This window comes from Megascapheus bottae, chromosome 10 (genome assembly GCF_031878675.1).
Source record: "Megascapheus bottae isolate mThoBot1 chromosome 10, mThoBot2.hap1, whole genome shotgun sequence".
Lineage (NCBI taxonomy): Eukaryota > Metazoa > Chordata > Mammalia > Rodentia > Geomyidae > Megascapheus > Megascapheus bottae.
Genome location: NC_143518.1, coordinates 34541740 through 34564069, shown reverse-complemented (window position 1 = coordinate 34564069; position 22330 = coordinate 34541740). Strand labels below are relative to the sequence as shown.

The 22330-nt window shown below is 44.8% G+C and overlaps 2 protein-coding genes across 6 annotated transcripts in view; one reads left to right on the top strand and one right to left on the bottom strand.

Moving 5' to 3' along the window:
* The first annotated feature begins 2030 nt into the window (after window positions 1–2030).
* The window catches only part of Tomm40l (translocase of outer mitochondrial membrane 40 like), a 41825-nt gene continuing 21525 nt past the window's right edge, over window positions 2031–22330 (top strand). The window contains exons 1-11 of one of the 3 annotated variants that reach the window (XM_090340619.1): window positions 2031–2103; window positions 2321–2571; window positions 2840–2907; window positions 3222–3314; window positions 3633–3734; window positions 3882–3987; window positions 4395–4517; window positions 4630–4706; window positions 4958–5060; window positions 20934–21059; window positions 21155–21226. In XM_090340619.1, the coding sequence (XP_090196745.1) occupies window positions 2457–2571; window positions 2840–2907; window positions 3222–3314; window positions 3633–3734; window positions 3882–3987; window positions 4395–4517; window positions 4630–4706; window positions 4958–5060; window positions 20934–21034 (888 nt within the window). In that variant the 5' untranslated portion in view covers window positions 2031–2103; window positions 2321–2456 and the 3' untranslated portion in view covers window positions 21035–21059; window positions 21155–21226. Of the gene's footprint in view, window positions 2104–2320; window positions 2572–2839; window positions 2908–3221; window positions 3315–3632; window positions 3735–3881; window positions 3988–4394; window positions 4518–4629; window positions 4707–4957; window positions 5061–5197; window positions 10016–20933; window positions 21060–21154; window positions 21227–22330 lie in introns of those variants that run through there. The other 2 variants (XM_090340618.1, XM_090340621.1) reach the window with 2 other exon arrangements.
* On the bottom strand, window positions 3838–11207 carry Nr1i3 (nuclear receptor subfamily 1 group I member 3). 3 transcript variants are annotated; one of them, XM_090340616.1, is made up of 9 exons: window positions 11157–11207; window positions 10720–10859; window positions 9881–10011; window positions 8525–8691; window positions 8179–8318; window positions 7799–7944; window positions 7587–7700; window positions 7297–7402; window positions 3838–6207 (listed from the first exon to the last, which is right to left on the bottom strand). In XM_090340616.1, the coding sequence occupies exons 1-9, from the start codon at window positions 11181–11183 to the stop codon at window positions 6078–6080; spliced, it is 1101 nt and encodes a 366-aa protein (XP_090196742.1). In that variant the 5' UTR covers window positions 11184–11207; the 3' UTR covers window positions 3838–6077. The 3 variants fall into 3 exon arrangements, with proteins under 3 accessions (XP_090196742.1, XP_090196741.1, XP_090196743.1); XM_090340615.1 differs by having other exon boundaries at window positions 7587–7703; window positions 11157–11206; XM_090340617.1 differs by lacking the exon at window positions 11157–11207 and adding an exon at window positions 11022–11062 and having other exon boundaries at window positions 7587–7703.

The following is a 22330-nucleotide window of genomic DNA, read 5'->3' as shown; positions in this document are numbered from 1 at the left end:
AGACAACAACTAAAGACCAAGATCATTTCCCCAGTGGTGCACACAGACTTTGAGGGTCACTCTAGAAAGCATTTGTGGGCTGGAATCATATTTCTAAAATTTTATTTGTCAGCACTGCCTGGAGCCTCAGAGAAGGAAGCATTCACAACACAGGGCAGCTGTTTCAGCAAGTAGTTCTGCCCATAACCAGCTTTTCGGTTTTTCTTTTTCCAGTCCTGGGCCTTGAACTCAGGGCCTAAGCACTGTCCTTGGGCTTTCTCAAAGCTAGAGCTCTACCACTTGAGTCTCAGCACCATTTCTGGCTTTTCCTATGTATATGTGGTTCCGAGGAATAGAACCCGGGTCTTCATGCATGCTAGGCTAGCACTCTACCACTAAGCCAAACTCCCGGCCCCATAACCAGCCTTTCTACTTACAAGAATTCCTAGTCTATCAAGAGGGTGAACACAGAAGATGGGCGCTAATGTCTATAATCCTAGCTACTCAGGAGGCTGAGATCTGAGGATAATGGTTTGAAGCCAGCCTGGTTAGAATTATACTCCTGATTAGACTCCTATCTCCAATTAACTACCACTTGAGCCATGGCTCAAGTAGTAGACTGTTACACACACACACACACACACACACACACACACACACACACACGGGAATTCAGCTGCAGAACTCGAGAAGAATGAACAGATGGAGTTCTAGAGGAGAGCTGTACAATGGAAGGCTGTGAGAGTTCCCTAGCAGTTCTTTCTAGGGGAAGGGGTAATATGAACAAGGTCTTCACAGACATTCTCTTAGTAACCCTTCACAAAATCCAAGTCTCCAGGCTATAAATTTGAAACCATATGTCCAGGACTCCCAAGATAGGTCTGGCTACTTTGCCTCTATATGGCAAATAAAGAGACATAGTGAAGGCTGAGAAAAGAGATTTATTATACAGCTGTTATGGGAAGACAGCACTTCATTACAACTTCAAAAGGTAGAGGTTAAATAGGGAGAATTGTAGACAGGGAGTGCAAAAACCATCATAGCCAATACAGTCCCAGGTCTCAGATATGGCCTATTTGATTATTAGCTTAGTCTTTGTCCTTGGAGGAGTTCCAGGGAAGCTAGCTCTTTATTACTGGAACAGAATAAGAACAAGATCATCTCCTGAACTTTTGGCTGTTCCCTTTAAGATGAGAAGAAGAGTGCTGAGTGATAGAGTGCTTGCCTAGCACGCAGGAAGCCCTGGATTCCTTAGTACCACATATACAGAAAAAAGCTGGAAGTGGTGTTGTGGCTCATGTGGTAGAGTGCTAGCTTTGACCAAAACATGCAAGAACAGTGCCCAGGCCCGGTGTTCAAGCCCCAGGAGAAGGAGGAGGAGAGGAGGAGAGGAGGGGAGGGGGGAGGGAGGAGGGGGACAAGAAGGAAGAGGAGGAGGAGGAGGAGGAGGAGGAGGAGGGGGAGGAGGAGGGGGAGGGGGAGGAGGAGAAGAGGAATTGCTTGTTTGAGGGACAGTGCCCTTTCATATAAGATGGTTATTAATGAATCTGATCTTTCTTGGAGGCCATGATTGCAAAGTCGACTGCAGGAGAGAGTATCTCAGATAGAAGGGCACAGATTCAAAGTTGGGGGACTTTTACTTGAACCGGGACTCAGAAAACGCATCTTTTAAGTTGCCTCTCAGTTTCACTCTTTGAGCAGTGGAAGGAGCTTCAGTGATTAGAGTCAAGATGCTCCCTCTAGTGTCCGTTATGCTCCCAAGTTTATCCTAGCCTTGGAGAGGAGGCTGGGCGGCTACCTAAACCAAGACATCACCAATCAAGTTTCAGTGTCCGCTGGGCGTTGTTGAAACTCAAAGGCCTTAAACCCTGCCACTCTTTTGCATACTCCCCTCCCATTGGACACTAGGAGATGGAGGTGTCTTTTTTATTCATCGATGGGCGGGGCCAAATCCAGGAAGGGTTGGTGCTTTCCTAGCTTCCTTTGCCCGGTCTCAAAATGGCGCCCAGGGCCACGCTGAGAATACAACGTGAAGGCGCATTCTGCCATCACTTAAGATGGCTGCCCCCATCAAGATGACCGGGGTGTGCCGAAGGGAAAGGGGCAACAGGATGATCTGAGATGGTAAGTGTTACTGTTCCAATGCATGTTTGGCCTTGGGCCGTGGGAAGAAGAGCTGAGAGACTAGAAAGCTAGACAGAGTCTGTAGTGGGGGTAGAATTGGATAACGGGAGAAGGGACGGGGGTGACAGGTGGGGGTGAGGGATCAAAGATGGGGCAGGGTGTGAGTGGGGTTTAGTAACCCCATCGGTGTTCTCCCCTCCAACTCTTTCTTTTCCAGATCTAGCAGGAGGACCATGTGGAAGCTTCTGAAACTAGGGAGCCTGATGATGGGCGGTGGGGCTCGCGGGGGCTACAGGGAGCAATAGAGCATTTCCCCAGGCTAACACCGGCCCCTCCCTGTCCTCTGGACTGACATGGGGAACACACTGGGCCTGGCGCCTATGGGGACTTTTCCCCGCCGGAGCCCCCGCAGAGAGGAACCTCTCCCGAACCCTGGGAGCTTCGACGAGCTACATCGACTATGCAAAGGTGAGAACTTGGCCTTTGGGGCCAAGTTGAAGGGGCAGAGGAGGGGAGGGTCTTGAATGCCGGTGTCCGGAGGTGGGAGCAGGAGAGGGGAGCTGACAGCTGGGGCATCCGGTGTCAGGTATGCATATGAAATGGAACATTTTGATGCAGGTCTTGAAAAGGAGGTCATTTCCGCCAGTGTTTCATATAGGGTTGAAGAGGGAGACTTCCCCTTTGGGCATGGATTTCTTGTCTGTGCTTATTCCTTCCCTCTTCCTATCGCCTTCAGATGTGTTCCCAGCGCAAATGGAGGGAGTGAAGCTCGTTGTCAACAAGGTTCTGAGCAGCCATTTCCAGGTGCTCCCACTTCTCTAGCCCCTTCCTACTACTTCTTCCCTGCCTCTCCCAAATCCTTTTTTTTTTTCCTTTAGATTCCAGCCTTAGCTAGGCTATTTGGGACAAATGAGGGCTGATGGGGGGGCGGGGGGGGGCGGGGATTTCTTTATCTTCCTTGCTCTTGGGACTTGTTCCTTTAAATCTGGTCACCCTCTGCATAGTTGGAATCTTTGGAAATCTTAAGAGATTCCCTAGATGGGAAGATGAAGGGTGAGAGATAAGGAATTGAAGTGAAGCAACAATGCCCTCTCCTCCAATGAGTCCTTTTTCCTAAGGTGGCTCACACTGTGCACATGAGTGCCCTGTCCTTGCCAGGCTATCACCTCCATGCAGCCTACGCCGGAGACTGGCAGCTTAGCCCCACAGAGGTGAGAGTTCCACCATACCTCGATCAACTCCTTCATGCCTCACCTGGGGTGTCGAGGAGGAGAAAGAGAGAGTGTGTGTGCGTGTGTGGTGTGTGGTGTGTGTGTTATGAGAAAGAATAGGCAGTAATGGGATTCTCTGTATCATTTCTGAAAGGGAGAGAGGGTAGAGAAACATTTTTGTGGAAAAGATGCCAGAATGTGTCTTTGTGTCTCCACTAGGGGGCGCTCGGGGCGCGGGATAGTGTCCATGAATTTCCATAGAAATTGCGTTCAGGCCGATGGATAGGACCCAGCTCAACCTGTCTACACTCTTCACAGGTGTTCCCCACTGTGGTAGGAGATGTGGACAGTAGTGGCAGTCTCAACGCCCAGGTCCTGCTTCTGTTGGCAGAACGGCTTCGAGCTAAGGCTGTCTTCCAGGTGATCCACAGTCTCTGCCTCCATCCACTGAGGCATTTCCTTTTCTCCTCATGGCTATCCTGACTGGGGTACCCAGGAGAAGGAGTAAAGGCAATAGTGATCATAAAAGAAAGGAAGGAGATTTTATTTCTTGCTCTCCCCACCCAGACACAGCAGGCCAAATTCCTGACATGGCAATTTGATGGCGAGTATCGAGGAGATGACTGTACAGCCACTCTGACCCTAGGAAATCCTGACCTGATTGGAGAATCAGGTGAGGAACAGAGACAGTGTTACTTTGATCTCAGTTGTCCACTTGCTAGCCTTGGCAATACATCTTAATCTGTGTAGTTCGGAGACTAGAAAAGGGGTTGCTTGGACAGGCTGGGTTGGGAATTGCTGGCAGGGGTGAAGAAGCAGGCTTGATTCTTTTTTTTTTTTTTTTGCCAGTCCTGGGCTTGAGCTCAGGGCCTGAGCACTGTCCTTGGACTTTCTCAAGGCTAGAGCTCTACCACTTGAGCCTCAGCACCACTTCCGGCTTTTTTCTATGTATGTGGTACCGAGGAATCGAACCCGGGTCTTCATGCATGCTAGGCAAGCACTTTAACCACTAGGCCAAACTCCCGGCCCCTTGATTCTTTTCTCTATCACTAATTCTATGTCTCCCCCACTCCCTCACAGTGATCATGGTCGCTCACTTCCTACAGAGCCTCACTCATCGGCTGGTGCTGGGAGGAGAGCTAGTTTATCACCGGAGGCCAGGTGAAGAGGGAGCCATCTTGACTCTGGCTGGAAAGTATTCAGGTATGGGCAAAGTGGAGTAGTGATGAGAACAAGCAATTCTGGCATTTTCTGGAATTCCTGGCCAGTGTCCTATTATGGTAATGCTCCTTTCTCCTATACTTTTCCCCGCCAGCTGTACACTGGGTAGCTACGTTGAATGTGGGATCTGGTGGGGCCCACGCAAGTTATTACCACAGGGCAAATGAGCAGGTAAGACTGCTGATGTCGTCCCTGCCTTAGTAAGTCCACCATAAACTTGGTGTTTTGTTTTTCCAGTCCTGGGGCTTGAACTCTGATCATCTTTTATCTTGTCAAGCCTCTTGAGACTCTGCTGCTCTGCTATTCTTTCTACTCAAAGTATACATTTCCATTCATGCCTTCATTCTGCTGATCACGTGGCAAGATCCTTTTATTTTTCACTGAAATGGGTTTTTCCCCTGACCCTGGTCTGTGTTTCTTAGGTTCAAGTTGGAGTGGAGTTTGAGGCAAATACAAGACTACAGGACACAACCTTCTCCTTTGGTTACCACCTGACTCTGCCCCAGGCCAACATGGTATTTCGAGGTGAGGATTATTTTGACTCCATTTGGAAGTGGTGAGGGATTTGGGGCTACATAGGGAGGATAGCTCTACCTTATTTCCACTAGCTCCTTACTCTAAGCTGTGTTAAGTAACCTAGTCAATATTCTCTTCCCTGACAGGCTTGGTGGATAGTAATTGGTGTGTAGGTGCTGTGCTGGAGAAGAAGATGCCCCCCCTTCCTGTCACCCTAGCCCTTGGAGCTTTCCTCAATCACTGGCGCAACAGATTCCATTGTGGCTTCAGTATCACTGTGGGCTGAAGTTGTCCCAGTGCCAGTCCCCACAGCAGCTGGAACCTCTGAGTCAGGTGCCCTAGGGCCAGAGACTAGGCCCCTCTCCAAAGCCCACCTTGCTGGGGTGACTTCTAGGTCCCAGAAGCAGAGTGGGGTATAGGACCATGTCCTCCTCAGAACTGGAGCTGCCAGGTCAGCTGATGAGGCTGTGGTTTTGAGGCTCTCACCTCTTCTACCAGCTGCCCTATCATCTTCCACATACTCTGTGGCTCTGGACTAAAAGAGAAGGATTAAGGTGTATGTCTGGCTAAAATTGCCCCCTTACTTCCTTCTTTATCTTCCGTTGGATTAAAGCTCCTAACTTTTCCTCCACAGAGCAGAAATGACTACATGGGATTAGCTAGCTCCCCACCCTGCATTCGCATCCTAGAATCTGCTAAAACTGAGGAAGGAGGCTTGAAGGGCTAAATATTTAGCCTGATAAAATGGGGCCCACCCATTCCCAGAAGGAGTTTTACCTCTTAAACCCTGAGGCTTCCTCCTTCTCCATCTTCTGTGCTTCCTTCATCTTTGTTTCCATGATCACTGCTTCCCTGCCTTCCAGTTCCCCCCTCCCCCTGTGACTGCATGAAGAGGCAGTTATTACTTTAGTCTTTGCATTGCAAGCACTGAGCTCTTTTGCACTGGTTCCAGTATATGGTCCAGCAGTTTCTGCTTTTTAGTTCAGTGTGTCCCAGGTGGGTTGGAGAAGGAAGCGAGTATGGGTCTCAGCTGCAGATCTCCTGGAGAAGTGGCATCATAGAAGACAGTCCCTGGATGCGCTGGACTTGGTACCAGTAAGCATTGTTAAGGCTCCGGAGTTCTGCTAACAGGCCCATCAACTTTGCATACAGAAACCTTTGGAGGAAGTGGTGGGATCCCCATGGAAAAACAAGAGAAAGAAGGCAGCTAAGATACTTGTCCCAAGGTTCTGATCCCCTGTACTGTCCCTCAGTGAAGCTAAGTCTGAACTCTAGGGGAAAAAAAAAAATCATACCCTGACAAAGGTCTTCTGATACTGGGTTGTTTTTTTTTGTTTTGTTTTGTTTTTTCAATGCCTAGTTTTTCCTGAACCTCGAGTTCAGAAAGGCAAGTATGAAGAAAGCCCCATATTTGTCAGAATTTTCAACTGTGTAGAATTTGTGGGTCTATCTAACCTTCCAGAACTTGTTTTAGAAGATGTGTGTGTGTGTTCTGTGGTATAAAGTGTTCCCATTTTAGCAAATGCACTCACTGAGGAATGAGTAACACAAGTGGTACATGGCTCAAAGTATGGCTAGATCTTAGTCTACTGAACCAGGAGCTGACTTTGGCCTTGAAACTGTAAATTATCATAATTTCAAGCAAAATGAAAACATACGAGGAATTGGCCCAGTGGAAAGGGGAGGAAGGGCCAAAGAAGAGTGAACAAGACACTCAAAAGTCTGTTGTTATTCTGGAGAAGTTGGAGTGGGGAGGTGATGAATACCATCAATCTCAGGAATGCTATTAGAGCTTGTTCTACATTGCATCTCTACTCAATAAAAAAAAAATCTGGAAAATGTGAAATGAAACAGTAGCAATTTGGATACTGGAACTGTGTGTGATGGGCATGGTCAAAGGGAAGGAATAAGAAACCTGGTTTCAAGCCGGGAGTTTGGCCTAGTGGTAGAGTGCTTGCCTAGCATGCATGAAGACCCGGGTTTGATTCCTCGGTACCACATACATAACAAAAAAAGGCGGAAGTGGTGCTGAGGCTCAAGTGGTAGAGTGCTAGCCTTGAGAAAGTCCAAGGACAGTGCTCAAGCCCTGAGCCCAAGCCCAGGACTGGCAAAAAAAAAAAAAAAAGAAACCTGGTTTCCCAAAGGAAAACATGGTAAAAAAAAAGAAAATCATCATTCTAAGGTCAGTGTTTCCCTTATCTCTTCTTACCCAGTGCAACCTTCAAGCCCCCAGCATCTCCCTTACCGATTTCCAGGCCTTTGCTGTTGTATCTTGATGTAGCTTTCCAGAGTCAGTGCCATCTCCTCTTGAAGCTGATCAATCTCTTCTCTTTGGGTAATTCCAGGCCTGTCTATAAAATAAGATAGGGAGCTGAGAAGGACAAGGGGGCAGGGGAATGTCCAGTGGCTGAGGATTGTCTATAGGCTTGAAGGCTAGATCCCTGGGGATGGATGGATTCAAGAGGCTGAAAGGTTGGAGAACAACAGGGGGGAGGGGAGGGCGACTAGAGTTTCTGGGCTTTGGGAGATGCTCACCAGGAGAGAAGAGGGCCATGGCAGCCATGAGTACATACTCTGGCTCCTGCAGTTGCAGTCGTCTCAGAGTCCCATGGAAATGAAAGAGGAACTCCAAAAATTCTTCCTGGAATCCTACTGTGGGAGATATTTGGCTTTGGACCTCCAGGCCACCCTACTATATCCCATACCACACGGATACTTGAACTCTTCTTGTTTTAGCACCATCTTACCATGGGCTCCATCTTCCTTTGTGTAGCGAAGAGGCCCACAGAGGAAGTTTTGTGTTTGGAGACAGAAAGTAGTATTCAGTGAGATTTGACTTATTTCCACAGCAGCTCCCTTGAGAAGGGAGATTTGGTCTTCCATGGGCAGGGATCTATGAGAATAGGAAACAAAGACATTTTAGACTCAAACCTGAACTTCTGAGAGGGTAGGGAGTTTCTGATCCTGGGTGATGCACTTAAAAACAAATCTTGGAATTCAAGGCTTGGTGCCTATAAAAGCTGAGAGGTTGTGTTAATTGGATCCGCGAGTTTGGGGGAGTGGATGAGGGGTTGGTGTATAATTTATGAAGCATTTACTTCCTGAAAGATGAGGGGAGGCTACTCACCTGAAAAGGGGTAGATCCTTGGTAAACTTGATGATTTGCTGTATCATGAAAGTGTTGATATCGGCAAAGTGTACAAGCAGAGGCAGTACAGGGGCAAAGGCAGTCAAGGGCTGTTGGTGGGTGAATAGGTAAGCCGGGGGCTGCAGAGATGAGAGCATGAGTGAGAAGCCCTGGCCTTAGCCTTTTCCTATAGGCCCTGCTGGCCTTATCTTTGAAGGCTTCTTTGTTGAGAACCCTGACCAGGCTGGGGTTTTCTCTTGGAGCATGGCGTGCAGCCCTCTTCCTCGGCTCACCACCTCGGAAACCCTTTTGGTTACTTTCCAGCCCAAATGCTGAAAGAGCTCACCCTAAATTGCACAAACTGGTCAAATATGGTGCTCATGTGGCGAGTGTGGGCTGCCAGGAGGATCTGGACCAGCTCTTCCTGCTCCTTACTCAACTCTATAGGTTGCTGTGCTCGCCGCTGTGCCCGCCTTGCTCGTCGCAGTGCCAGGGCTTCTGCTGACAATATCACTGTGTCAAGCAAGAGATAGGACAAAACAATTGAGGTCAACACAGAGTGCCTTTCTCACAGGGGCTCCTCGCTGCCCATGCACGAGGAAGGACTGGGGAGAGGAGGAGAGTTCCTGTGCTTCCGTGAACTTGGCTCAATTAGAGGCTTTGGGTGGCAAGGGATTCCTGCACACTTCCAGCAGCCTCAGTTATCTGTGATTCACTACCTTAGAAAACAATGCACTGTGGGAAAGAAGGGAAGTTACTTGGCAAAAGTTGGAAGTGGTGCTGTGGCTCAAGTGATAGAGGGATAGCCTTGATCAAAAGACACTGAGGGAAAATGCCTAGATCCTGAATTCAAGCCCTGGGACTGATGGAGGTGGGGAGGGGGATGAGAAAGGAAAGAAGGAAGGAAGGGAGGAAGGAAGGAAGGAAGACATCTAGGGGAAAGGCATTTCAGGTACAGGGACTGGCAACTGTGAAAGTCTTAAGGAAGTGTGCTTGTATTCAAAGATGGCAGTGAAGTTAGTGTATCTGGAATGCGTTGAGCAAGGGTGAAAGGAAATAAGGTCTGAAAGGTGTGAAGAAGTTTGTGAAATCATGTACTTCAAGAGAGCTAGAAGCTGTAGGAGATTTGAGTAAAAGAGTGCCATAATATAGTTGAGTGCCATGGTTCATGCCTCAGGAAACTGAGATCTGAGGATCACAGTTCAATTCCAGCTGGGTTAGGGAAATCTGTGAAATTCTTCACTTAACCATTAAAATCTAGCATTAGAGCTGTGGCTCAGTTTTGAGCAAACAACAGCCAAAACCTAAGGGACAGTGCCTAGGCCTTGGGTTCAAGCCCTAGTGTTAGCATAAAAAAATAAAATAGAGTAGAGATATAAGCTAAAAAGTTTCAAACAAGGCCGGGGGTTTGGCCTAGTGGTTAAAATGCATGCCTAGCATACACGAAGACCCGGGTTCGATTCCTCGGTACCACATACATAGGAAAAAAAGCCAGAAGTGGTGCTGAGGCTCAAGTGGTAGAGCACTAGCCTTGAGAAAGTCCAAGGACAGTGCTCAGGCCCTGAGCTCCAGCCCAGGACTGGCAAAAAAAAAAAGAAAAAAAAAGTTTCAAACAAGTTTATTCTGCCTGCTCTGAGAAAGTGTGCTATGGGGAGCAGAGAAACAGTCAATGCATTCTTGGGATGGTTAGGGACCAACTCACTGTCTTTCCTCATGCCAGCATTTAGACACTTCTGCAACCTGCAGGCTGGGCAATGGCGTCTCTGGATCTTGTTAACCTCACAGGTTCCAGCAAAGGGGCAGGTGGGACCAGTGCTTTTGCTGACTGTTCGTCTGAGAGAGAGGGGGGGGGATTAGGACCAGGGATGGCAGTGAACAACAGGTGCATATTCAGGACTGAGAGGATATGAGCTAAAAGATTTGGGGACTCTGATGATATAGGCTAACATGAGCTGTGTCCAAAGATCCTCAGGACTGGGCATGATATATCTTCAAAATTTCCTTGGGGATACAGCACACTCAAAAATCATAGTTGAAGTTGGGCACAGTGACTCACACCTGTAATTCTAGCTCCTCAGGAGGCTGAGATCTGAGGCTCGAGGTTCAAAGCCAATCTGGGCACTAAAGTCTGTGAGATTCTTATCTCCAGTTAACCACTAAAACCTGGAAGTAGTGCTGTGGCTCAAGGGGTAGGGTGGTAGCCTTCCATATCAACACCCAGGCCCAGAGTTCAAGACCCTCAAAAAAAAAAAAAAAAAGATAGTCGATGTAATACTAGCTCGCTTCTTTCTTTGCAGGTGGTGAATTGTGTTCATAGATTCCTATTATGCTACTGGTTTATATATAGTGTTGTGGTTAGCAAGAGATAGAATTTTAACCACAAGGTAGTTAGACTCAGTTGCAGGAGTAAGGTAGCTGGACAAGACTAGACTTGTGCCAGGGCTGTAGGTCTGACTGATAGGAGTTGCATGGGTGGTGGGGGTGGGGAGTTAGGGGAGATAGGGAGGAGAGGATTGTTTCTACTGGGGACAAAGTTCTCACCTGAAAAATCCCTTGCAGCCTTCACAAGTCAAAGCATGGAAATGATAGCCTGTGGCTCGGTCCCCACACACCACACAGTTCCTTGGTTCATCTTCACTGCTTCCCATGGCTTCAGGTGTTAGGATGGTTGTCACAGGCTCCTGGATGTGAGAAAAAAAAGCCAGACTTATGTCACATTTTACCTTCTTTTCTCCCTTCTGTAGAGTCTTTTCTCAAATCCACCCTGCACCTGTGTCCTAGCATTGTCTAAACTAGAAGCATGAAAGATGTTTTTTATCTCTGGTCCCAAACCGATTTCCTACCTGATCCTCTTAGACAGCATGACAACACAGGCCACAGAATCTGGTGTGGAATAGCTTTTTCCAAGCTCCTTCATTAGCCCCGCTATTCTTTTGATCTCAAGGCTGCCAGCAGTTATGGATTATGGTTCTGAGTACCTGGAAAACAAGGAACTTGTCTTGCATGTAGCCTCCGGGTACTTTTAGTACCCTATGTAGGCAGGGCCCAGACTCTGGACCTAGGGCAAAGAACTGGGTGGGAGGTTTTCCCAGCATGCCCAAGGTACTGGTTAGTGGCACAAGGGGCGGTACTCTGGTGGGTAGCCACCTCATAACTCAGTAGAAACTGCTCCTAATCAGATTCATAGAGGTTCTCCTTACTGCTGAGCTTTAGGCTATATCTGAAGCCCCTCTGTGTACTGATCTCATGTTATTGGGGAAAGAGAGATGAGGAGCCACAGCACACTTTCCTTCTCTTTTTTTTTTTCTTTTTTTCTATTTTTGTGGATCATGGGGCTTGAGCTCTGGTTCTGGGCGCTGTCCCTGAGCTCTTCAGCTCAAGGCTATCACCTTACCCTTGAGCCAAGCCCCACTTCCAATTTTCTAGAGGTTAATTGGAGACAAGAGTCTCAGGTCCTTTTGTGCCAGGCTGTCTTTGAACCTTGATCCTCAGATCTCAGCTTCCTGAGTAGCTAGGATTACAGGCATGAGCCTGGCTACATTTGTTTTGCATATGCAGCGTATTCATGATAAAAGGAGAGGTCTAATGATTATGCCAGGCTCCAAAAGGAAATGTATGTCTGTGCCTGTGCCTGTGCCTGTGTTTCAGTACTGAGGCTTGAACTTAGGCCGTGGTAGTACCCCTAAGATCTTTTTTTGCTCAAGACTAGTACTCTATCACCTGAGCTACAGCTCCACTTTAGGGTTTGGGGTAGTTAATTAGTGATAAGAGTCTGGAAGATATTTCTGCCTGGGCTAGCTTCAAACCTTGATCCTCACATCTCAATTTTGGGCTTGAAGTTTGGCCTAGTGGTAGAGTGTTTGCTTAGCATGCACGAAGATCTGGTTAGATTCCTCAGTACCACAAAAATAGAAAAAGCCAAAAGTGGTGCTGTGTGGCTCAAGTGGTAGAGCACTAGCCTTGAGAAAAGTCCAGGGACAGTGTTCAGGCCCTGAGTTCAAGCCCTATGACTGGCAAAAAAAAAAAAAAGAGGAAAAAAGAAAAAAAGCAACTTTTCTTACAAGGGTGGCTTTCAAATGTGATCTTGTAGATCCCAGCTTCCTAAGTAGGTAAGATTGCAGGTGTGAGTGACCAGCACTGTCTGAACTATTATTAAATTTCTGTTGTTGTTACTTTTTGCGCTGATCTGGGACTTGAACTCTGGGCCTGCGCAGTGTTCCTGAGCTTTGCTGCTCAAACCTTATTGGTGTGTTTTGGGGGGTTTTTTGGTAGTTAATCAGAGTTAAGCATGCCACAGACTTTATTTCTCAGGCTGCCTTCAAACCTGCACTCTCAGATCTCAGCTTTCTGAGTAGCTAGGATTACAGGTATGAGCCACCGGCATCCAACTTAAATTCAAAAATACTAATTAGCATACCATAGCTGTACATGGGGGAGATTTCATTGTGATGTTTCCGTGTATAGCTACAATTTAATCAACTTCCCTACATCATTCTTCCTCACTTATCTCCCCTCTTCCTAATATAATTTCTTTCTTTTTTTAGGACTAGAACTCTGGGCCTGGATGCTGTCACTGAGCTAGCTCTTCAGCTCAAGGCTACCAGCCCTACCCCTTGAGCTACAGTGCCATTTCTGGTTTTCTGGTGGTTAACTGGAGATAAGAGTCTTAAGGACTTCAGTGCCCAGGCTAGCTTTGAACCTCGATCCTCAGATCTCAGCCTCCTGAGTAGCTAAGATTACAGGCCAGAGCCACTGTGCCTGGCTCCTACTACAACCTTAAGAGATTTCATTGTTCTACTTTCATTCTTGCCAACAATCTATTTTTACTATATCTATTTGTTTTCACCCTTTTCTTAAAAAGAAATAAACTCAACTGGGAGCTTGGGGGCTCATGCCTGTAATCCTAACTACTCAGGAGGCTGAGATCTGAGGATCACAGTTTGAAGCCAGAATGGGCAGGAAAGTTCACAAGACTCTTATCTTCAATTAACCACCAGAAAATCATAAGTGGAGCTGTGGTTCAAAGTCATAGAATGCTGGCCTAGCGCATAAAAGCTCAGGGACAGAAGAAATAAAGTATAAATTTTGCCATGAAGGATATATTTATACATTTATATACATATATTCGCATAGTACTAGCTAAGAGACTCTACCCGTATTAACCTTTTTAGAAGGTAATAGCATCATTTTATGGATGAGAAAACTGTGACTTGGAGACTTTATGTAAATTGTACAAGGGCCCAACATTATAATTTGTTTATTAGATCGGTTTAAGACTTCTGTCTCTGGGGGCCGGGAGTTTGGCCTAGTGGTTAAAGTGCTTGCCTAGCATGCATGAAGACCCGGGTTCGATTCCTCGGTACCACATACATAGAAAAAAAGCCGGAAGTGGTGCTGAGGCTCAAGTAGTAGAGCTCTAACCTTGAGAAAGTCCAAGGACAGTGCTCAGTCCCTGAGCTCAAGCCCAGGACTGGCAAAAAAAAAAAAAAAAAAAAAAAAAAAAAAGAATTCTGTCTCTGGCTTTTGCTAGCTGAATTACTCTTTGGCTAAGTGTTTGACATGACCAGGATCTGACTACATGGGATCCTGGAATCAGATATTCTCATAAGGGATCAACTCCTGGCCAGGGAAGGGTACTTACTGTTCCTAAGTGAGCACTGAATGCTTCGAGGAGTGGTCGATGGAGAAAGTGGTTCACTGAAGAATAAAGATTACACTGAGCTGTGTTCTTGGAGAAGTCCTTGTAATTCTTTGAAGTAGATATGTGCTAGGAATATGTACCTGCTCTTTTGTGTACAAAAATGGTTTTAATTTAGGACCTCTTCTATGGAGGTGACTGGGAATGGACTCTTCTTCAGAATACCCCTGGCATCCATGATGGTGAATAGGCTTCCAGGGTCTTTTTTTTTTCCTGGTCCTAGGGCTTGATGAACTCAGGCCTGGGCACTGTCCCTGAGCTGTTCTGCTCAAGGCTAGTATTCTACTACTTGAACCACAGCTCCACTACTGGATTTTTGGTGGGTAGATTTAAGAGTCTCATGGACTTAACTGCCCAGACTGCAGTCCTCAGATCTCAATCTCCTGAGTAGCTAGGATTATGGGAATGAGACACTCTTCCAACACATCTATTTCAGGTCAGGGTCTGGAAAACACCAATGCTGGTCGTGCCCTGGGATTTAAGCTCCCTGACTTTCAGTTCTATTTACTAGAAATAAAGGGTTAACAACCCTTTATTTACTAGAAATAAAGGGTTAACAACCCTTCTTATGTAGGTTTATGTTACACATATTACGTTACTTTTTGTAATATGTGTAAAATTCTTTAACCATGTTTAGATCTTGGAAAAGGTCATTCTCTTACCTTCCCCCCGCCTCCCTCTTCACTGTCTTCTTCTCCCAGATACCAAGACAAGATGGGTCACATAGCCTCTTTGCTTTCTGTCACTCCTTAAAAATGACTTGTCATTGCTGTCTCTTGACCTCTAAACACTCACTACTTATTAGCTGAGTTCATTTTTCACTTATCACTGCAGTTAGGATATTAAATCATTCTCCCTACTTTCAGCTCATCTCCTTCCAACCCATCCTCCATGCTGTTGCTATTTCTAAAATGCAAATTTGATCATGTCTCTCCCCTGCTTAAAATTCTTCATTTGCTTGCCATCACCTTCAGAAAAAAAAAATCCAATCTCTTTAGCATGTTACACAAAGTCCTTTGTGAGCTGGCCTCTATTTATCACTCTGCCCCACTCTGTTCTATTCCTACTTTTCCCCTTTGACCTAGTACATTGCATTTGGCTCTAGATGTGCTTAAACATTTAGTGTTCCCTGCACAGGCTGTGCTCACTCACCTCAGAACATCTGTCCTTGTTCTGTCTGGTAAAAAAAGTCCCCATCCCCCTTCCAAAGGAACCCTCCTTCACTGTTCTCCCTGATCCTGGGCCCTTGAGGTCCCAATGCAATAGACCAACTCTGAGAGTCCAAGGGATAGAGCATACCTACACATACAGATTCCTCACAGCATTCCCCATATTGCAGAATGGCATTTACCATAGGGCAAGCAATTGTCTGCTTCTTTCTGACTCTGTTTCTCAACTGTGGGTTGCTAATTTTGAGACAGGGCCTAGCCTCCCTAATTCATAAACCTTCTGCTTCAGTCTTGCAAGTGCTAGAATTATAGGTATGAAACACCACACACAGTTGGTTAATGGCTGTGCCTTTTAGTTGTTGGATCCTTAGTCTTGTTTCTTTGTTTTGGGTAGTAATGAGGCTTGAACTCAGGGCCTCATGCCCACTAAGCAAGTGCTCTGCCACTTGAGCCATGTGTTCAGACCTTCCTGCTTTAGTTATTTTTTCAGATAAGGGTTTGCAGTTTTGCTTGGGATGGGACACCAATCTCTAGCCTTCTACCTATAGCTCTTGTGTAGCTAGGACAACAAATGTGAAATCACATGCCTAGCTTACTTGTTGAGATGGGGGTCTCGCTAACTTTTATTTTTGGTTGAATAGGTTTATTTTATTGTTTTTAAATGTGTTAAAATGATCTTTAGGTAGCTGTAGATCTCGCTAACTTTTGTTTGCAGTGTGTGGGAGGAGAGGGAGGGGAGTCTTGAGATCCTGAATTGCAATCTTTAAAATCACTGCCTCCTGAGTAGTCCCAACTACGTGGGAGTCTGTGTGCCACCATGCATGGCCAGCCCTGCATCCCTAAAGTTTTAATTACTTCTGGCATATATGATAAATATTGATAACTGAATAGATGGGCCCTTGCCTATTAAGGTTATTATTTGTGATATAGGTATTGGACGCATTCATTCTTTTGTTCAAGAAATATTTAGTAGTCATTTCATGTGAAGTCATCTGATATATTCTTGTTTTCCTTTTATCTGCTGTCTCGTGACTGTCCTTTGCTGTCCCGACTTGGCAGGATTCCAAAGAGTTTTCAGTCTGCTTTATAATTCCGCTCTGACTTCTGAACTGTTGCTACATGCTGTTCCTTCCAGCCATGTTTGCATTTGATATTGGCCAACCTAACTCACCTGTTCATTGAGCCAGATCTCCAGCCTGGGCCTGCCCTAGACTGTTTATCCCCACAGGTAGCAGCACAAATGCCGCTTTGAACATGAAGAGGTCCTTTCATTTGAATCTTGTAATATGATTTTAATCTTTTGAGTTCCCATGGTCTGTTGAAGTCAATTGGCTTTCTATTATACTTCTCCCAATTAATCTTCCTGCTGCTTTTGAATCCCTGAAAACCATATTTTCTCTATTGAAATGATTTTTCTCTGACCTCTATGCTAGCAAAATGCCAAACACAAAAATACTCATTCTCTGCCTGTCTGTCTGTCTGTCTGCCTGTCTATTTCTGTCTGTCTGTCTGTCTCTGTTTAGCTAGCTATCCATCCACCTATCCACCTATCTCTATTTCCTCTCTGATGTTGGGGACTAAATCGGGCCTTTCTTACACATATTAGGGAAGCAACTAGCTACTTAGCTACATCCCCAACCCTTTCTCCTTCTATCTATATTATAATAACTTTCTATTCTTTCTCCTTCAATAGATTCTCCTTTTTTCTTAGGCCTGTGGATAGGAACAACTGTGTTCTCCCCCCAAGGCTCATTTTCAACCTTGTTACTCTTCTTGCACTTCCCTAATAGCTCTCTATCTACAAGGCTCTAGTAGAAAGTAAAAACAGCTACATTGACGTTTATAGAGTACATTTATATACTATATAAATGTACATTTTATATTCTCTGTTTTATTCTCATCTTTGTGTGTGAATATCTCCAAAATATATAGTTCCCATGGAATCTTATCAGTCGTGTGTGTGTGTGTGTGTGTGTGTGTGTGTGTGTGTGTGTACTCAGATCCTTATGCTCTCTTTTTTTTCTTTGTTGGTCCTGGGGCTTGAACTCAGGATGCTATCCCTGAGTCTCATTGTATTTAGCTTAGTACTCAACTACTTGAGCCACAATGTCACTACTGGATTTTTCTGAGTAGTTTATTAGAGATAAGAGTCTCAAGGGCTGGTGCCAGTGGCTCATAACTATAATCCTAGCTACTCAGGATATGGAGTGGCTCAAAGCCATCCCAGAGCACAAATGTCTATGAGACTCTTATCTCCTATTAATCATCAGAAAACTGGAAGTAGCATTGTGATTCAAGAGGTAGATCACTAGCCCTGAGCTGAAGAGCCCAAGGACAGAGACCAGACCCAGAGTTCAAGCCCCATGACAAAAAAAAAAAAAAAAGAAAAAGGAAAAAGATAGGGCCGGGAGTTTAGCCTAGCGGTAGAGTACTTGCCTATCATGCATGAGGACCCGGGTTTGATTCCTTGGTACCACATACATAGAAAAAAAGCCAGAAGTGGTTCTGTGATTCAAGTGGTAGAGTTCTAGCCTTGAGAAAGCCCAGCGACAGTGCTCAGGCCCTGAGCTCAAAGCCCAAGACTGGCAAAAAAGAAAAAAAAAGTAGTCTCATGGACATTTTTGCCTGGGCGAGCTTTGAACCATGATTCTCAGATCTCAGCTCCTAGAAGAACATGGCTTCTCATGCTCTTTTGTTTGTTTGCTTGTTTTTGAGGTCCTCATCCTCTTGCTGGACTTCTTGGCTCATATCTGGCATTCTACCACATGAGCCACACCTCTAGTCCAACTTTTTTTTTTATGGGCCATGAGACTTGAACTAGGCCTGGGCGCTGTCCCTGGGCTCTTCAGCTCAAGGCTACAGTACTACCCTTGAGTTAAGCCCCACTTCCTGTTTTCTAGCGGTTAATTGGAGATAAGAGTCTCAAGTCCTTTTGTGCCAGGCTGTCTTTGAACCTTGATCCTCAGATCTCAGCCTCCTGAGTAGCTAGGATTATAGACGTGAGCCACTGTGCCTAGCCTAGTCCAACTTTTTTGCTAGTTAATTGGAGATAGAGTCTGAAGGATTGTCTATCCTGGCTGATCCTCAGATCTCAGACTCCTGAGTAGCAAGGATTACAGGTGTGAGCCACTGGTGGTTGGCATCACTTTATTTATTTATTTAGCCAGTCCTGGGGCTTGAACTCAGGGCCTAGGCACTTGAGCCACAGCATGTGGTACTGAGGAATGGAACCCTGGTCTTTGTGTGTGCTAAGCAAGCATGCTATCACTAGGCTATGCTCCCATCCTATTGGCATCACTTTTGATGTCTCCTCTTTGGAAATGCTGAGGTTTGAATTCAGGGCCCTGTGCGTGCTAGGCAGGGGATCTACCATTTGATGCCTTCTTACAGTAAATTTCATTCAATTCCTTTTGTTGGCCTCTTCTCAACACTCCTATCACAATACCTATAACAACATTTTACTTCATGTTCCCATGACTGTCTCTCCCCTATTGAGACCTCTGCCACCAAGAGTTAGGATTATAATGAACACTACTATGTCTGTCCTAGAGCTAGCTAATTGATTCATTATTTATTTTCTTCCTTTCTTTCTTTTACCTCTCAACTCCCCTGTTCAACTGCTGGGCTGCAACCTAGAGCTTTGGGTATGCTCGGCAAGTGCTCTGCTACAGAGTTACCCATCTCCAGTCCTTGTCATGTTTCTTGATATTGTAGTACAACTGTTACTACATTAAACCAGCTGTCACTACATTGAACTGCTGTAGTATCTCCATCTTGGCCTTCCTGCTCTTAGTCTTTCTTTTGTCAAATCAATCCTGTGTCCCATGCAAGAACAATCTAGAAATGCTATATGTATGAAGGCTTAAATTCTTTGTTCTGATATCCAGGATCCTTCCATATCTTCTGAAACTTCTCCATTATAAACCTGAATCATCTTTTCTTCATGTTTCTTTTATCAACATGTCTGAGAAATCCATCTTCTCTTCTTTCCGCTCTCCCCTCTTCCATTTGTCTACGTTCTACCCCTCCTTTAAGACTCAACCTAAATCTTAGCTTTCTCAGAGAGCATTTGATTCTTTTGGCCCTAGATGATGTCTTTCTTCTTTGGCATATTACTATTTATTATTAGACAATTTATTATTTTAGTGTATTTTAACATTTAATTATCTGTGGCAGGAATTGGCAATTTGTGGTCTATGGGCCAAATCTGATTTGCTGCCTGTGAAATAAGATTGATTTTTACAGGGCCAGGAGTTTGGCTTAGTGGTAGAATCCCTAGCATTCACAAAGCCCTGGGTTTGATTCCTTGGTACCACATACACTGAAAAAAAGCTGAAAGTGATGCTGTGGCTCAAGTGGTAGAGCGCTAGCCTTAAAGAAGGTTCAAGGACAGTGCTCAGCCCTGAGTTCAAGCCCCAGGACTGGCAAAAAAGAGTCTCAGGTCCTTTTGTGCCCCTGCAGGCTTTGAACCTTGATCCTCAGATCTCAGCCTCCAGATTAGTTAGGATTACAGGTGTGAGCCACCGCCCCCAGTTTATTTGTTTACTTATTGTATGACTGTTTCTCTCTCTCTCTCCCCCCCCCTCTCTCTCTCTTTCTTTCTCTCTCTCTCTCTCTCTCTGGTTTGAATTCAGGATCTGAACACTAGCCTTGAGCAAAAATAGTTTCATTTCTGGTTCTCCTGATTAATTAGAGATAAGAGTCTCAGGCACTTTCCTGCCTGGGTTGGCTTCAAACTCCTTAGATCTCAGCTTCTTCAGTAGCTAGAATTATAGGTGTGAGCCACCAGCACCTGGCTCTATGGTTGTTTTTAAGCTATACCTAGAGATAGAGCATATGTACTTCACAAAGCTTCAAATTTGATTAGTATAAGAAAAGCTCACATCTTGATTTGGGATCTCAATTATCTTTATTATCTTTTCATAGCTATTTAAGAAGTTTGGGGAGCTTGATATTTCTAAAGTCAATTTTTTAAATGCTAATTAGCTGTTCATTAGAAAGGTGGAAGAAGTCAGAGTAGGTGTAGGTGTAGAGGAGTGGGAGCTTGCTTGGTTGAAAGTTGAGAAACTTGGGTAGCTAGATTTCCATGGAAAGAGAGTCAGAGGATTGCAGGTAGATGAAAGGAAAGAGGTGATCCTTTTTCCATCTTCTCTATTTCTGATCCAATAGAGAAATGCAAATACACAGAGCATTTAGCTAGAGAAAAGTTAGCTATTTCAGATCTGTAAAGTTTTACAATACCCAGATGTACTAAAGACACTAGAATTTAAAGGATTTCTTTCCTTAAAAAATATATGAAACATCATCTTTATAGTAACAATAAAAATAATTTTACTAACAAGAAAGAAAAAAAATGAAAACAGGCACAGTGCCATGTCTGTGATCCCAGCATTTGGTAGACTGAATCACAGTAAGAGTTTGAGACCAGCCTAGGCTATATAGATGAGACTCCCATCTCAAAATAAAATAAAATAAAAAAGCAGCTGGGCGTCATTGGCTCATGCTTGTTATCCTAGTTACTCAATAGGCTGAGATCTGAGGATCAGAGTTCAAAGCCAGCTCAGGCAGAAAAGTCTGTGAGACTCTTATCTCCAATTAACTACCAAAAAGCTGCAAGTTGTGGCTCAGAGATTACTCCCCATGACCGACCAAAAAAAAGAAAAGAAAAAGAAAGAAAGAAAAGAAAAACTAGTAACTAAAATTATTAAAAAGTTTGACTTGTATTTTTTGTCTTATTTTCTAGCCATTTTTTTCTTTAAAATTGCATAGCATAGTAACTATTTTGTAAATCTCCATTGTATTGGAGTATTGGAATAGAATCAATATGCAGATTGGTAAATTCATTTATGAGCTTCATTTTTTCACATCTGTTCTCTTCACCCTGGTAGACTCTGCTCAACTAGTTTTGGTACTCAAGCATGGACCACCAATGCTACCTGAATTGCAGGAAAAAGCAAGCAAGCCTCCAAGAGAAAAAATTTGTGTTTAATATATTAGCAACAGTAAGTTATAAGGTATGTCTCTTTTTCTTTTTTTCTCCAGTACTGGACTTTACAAGCACTTTACTGGTGGAACCACATTCTTAATACCAGTCCTTTTTGCTTTTTAGCTTGTTTTTCAGATAGGGATTAGCCTCAGACAGACCCATGGTTCTCCTCCTCCCAAGTCACTGAGATTACAGGTATGTACTGCCACACCCAGTTTGTTTTTGAGATAATCTCTCCTTTAAATTTTGCCCAAGTTGGTTTTGAACTGCAATCCTCCTATCTTTGACTCTCCAGTAGCTGAAATTACAGTTGAGTGTTACCACATTGGGCTTTAAAGAAAATTAATTGTTATTATAAAGGTGAGGGTTTATACAGTTATATAATGCAAAAAGTACATTTCTTTTTGGACACTGGCACCCTTTCCTCACTTTTTTTTTTTTTTTGCCAGTTCTGGCTTTGAGTTCAGGGCCTGAGCACTGTCCTTGGACTTTCTCAAGGCTAGAGCTCTACCACTTGAGTCTCAGCACTACTTCTGACTTTTTCTAAGTATGTGGCACCAAGGAATCGAACCCAGGTCTTCGCGCATGCTAGGCAAGCACTTTAACCACTAGGCCAAACTCCTGGCCCCTCACTTTTGTTTTTTAAGTCATAAACAGCTTCCTAAACATGGCACTGGTGGCATGGTGAAGGACATATCTGACTGAATGAAAATGCAATTATAAGTTAACTTTTGGGGGAATCTCTACCTATTCAAGTGAACCACATCATTTTGGAAAGATTTTTTTTTTGTTTTGCCTTCTATGGGAGATTGGACTTGATGATTCCTAAGTGTCTGTCAATTCTTCATATCTATGATCTAACTCCAACAGACACCTAAGTTTTCCCATTCTTTGCCACAGCGCACTGGCCATTTGTTCCAGTCTCTGCTCCGTCTCTCCCTTTCTTCTCTCTCCTCTGCTACCCTCCCTTCTTTTTTGTGTTCTCTCTCTTATGTGGTTCTCTATTCAGACAGCCATCCTACTATTAAATCTAAGGCTTCCTTGCTTGCTAGGCAAGAGTTCTAGCATTGAGCTACCTGCTCAGCTACTAAAATCTGCCAGATCTTGGCTGTGATCCTTTCATTCACTGGTTCTTGTTCCTGTGAACCTCTTGATTTTTTTTTTCCAGGCTCTTCTTTCTTCTCTTTCTCAATCTCACACTCCTTCTTTCCCTCTCCCTCCGTCCCGCTCATGGCTTTCACCACTTCTTTTTCTCCTGACATTGTTTTACCCACTTCATTTGCGGTGCTTTCCGCATCC

Bases quoted from the DNA above. Each gene is read 5' to 3' on its own strand.
- Nr1i3 (XM_090340615.1), bottom strand. From the start codon at position 11,183: ATGCAAGACAAGTTCCTTGTTTTCCAG. The intron at 10,012-10,719 runs GTGAGAACTTTG...CCTCTCTCTCAG, and splicing joins GGCTGCAAGGGATTTTTCAG to ACGAACAGTCAGCAAAAGCA. The intron at 7,704-7,798 runs GTAAGATGGTGC...TATCTCCCACAG, and splicing joins AAAGGAAGATGGAGCCCATG to TAGGATTCCAGGAAGAATTT.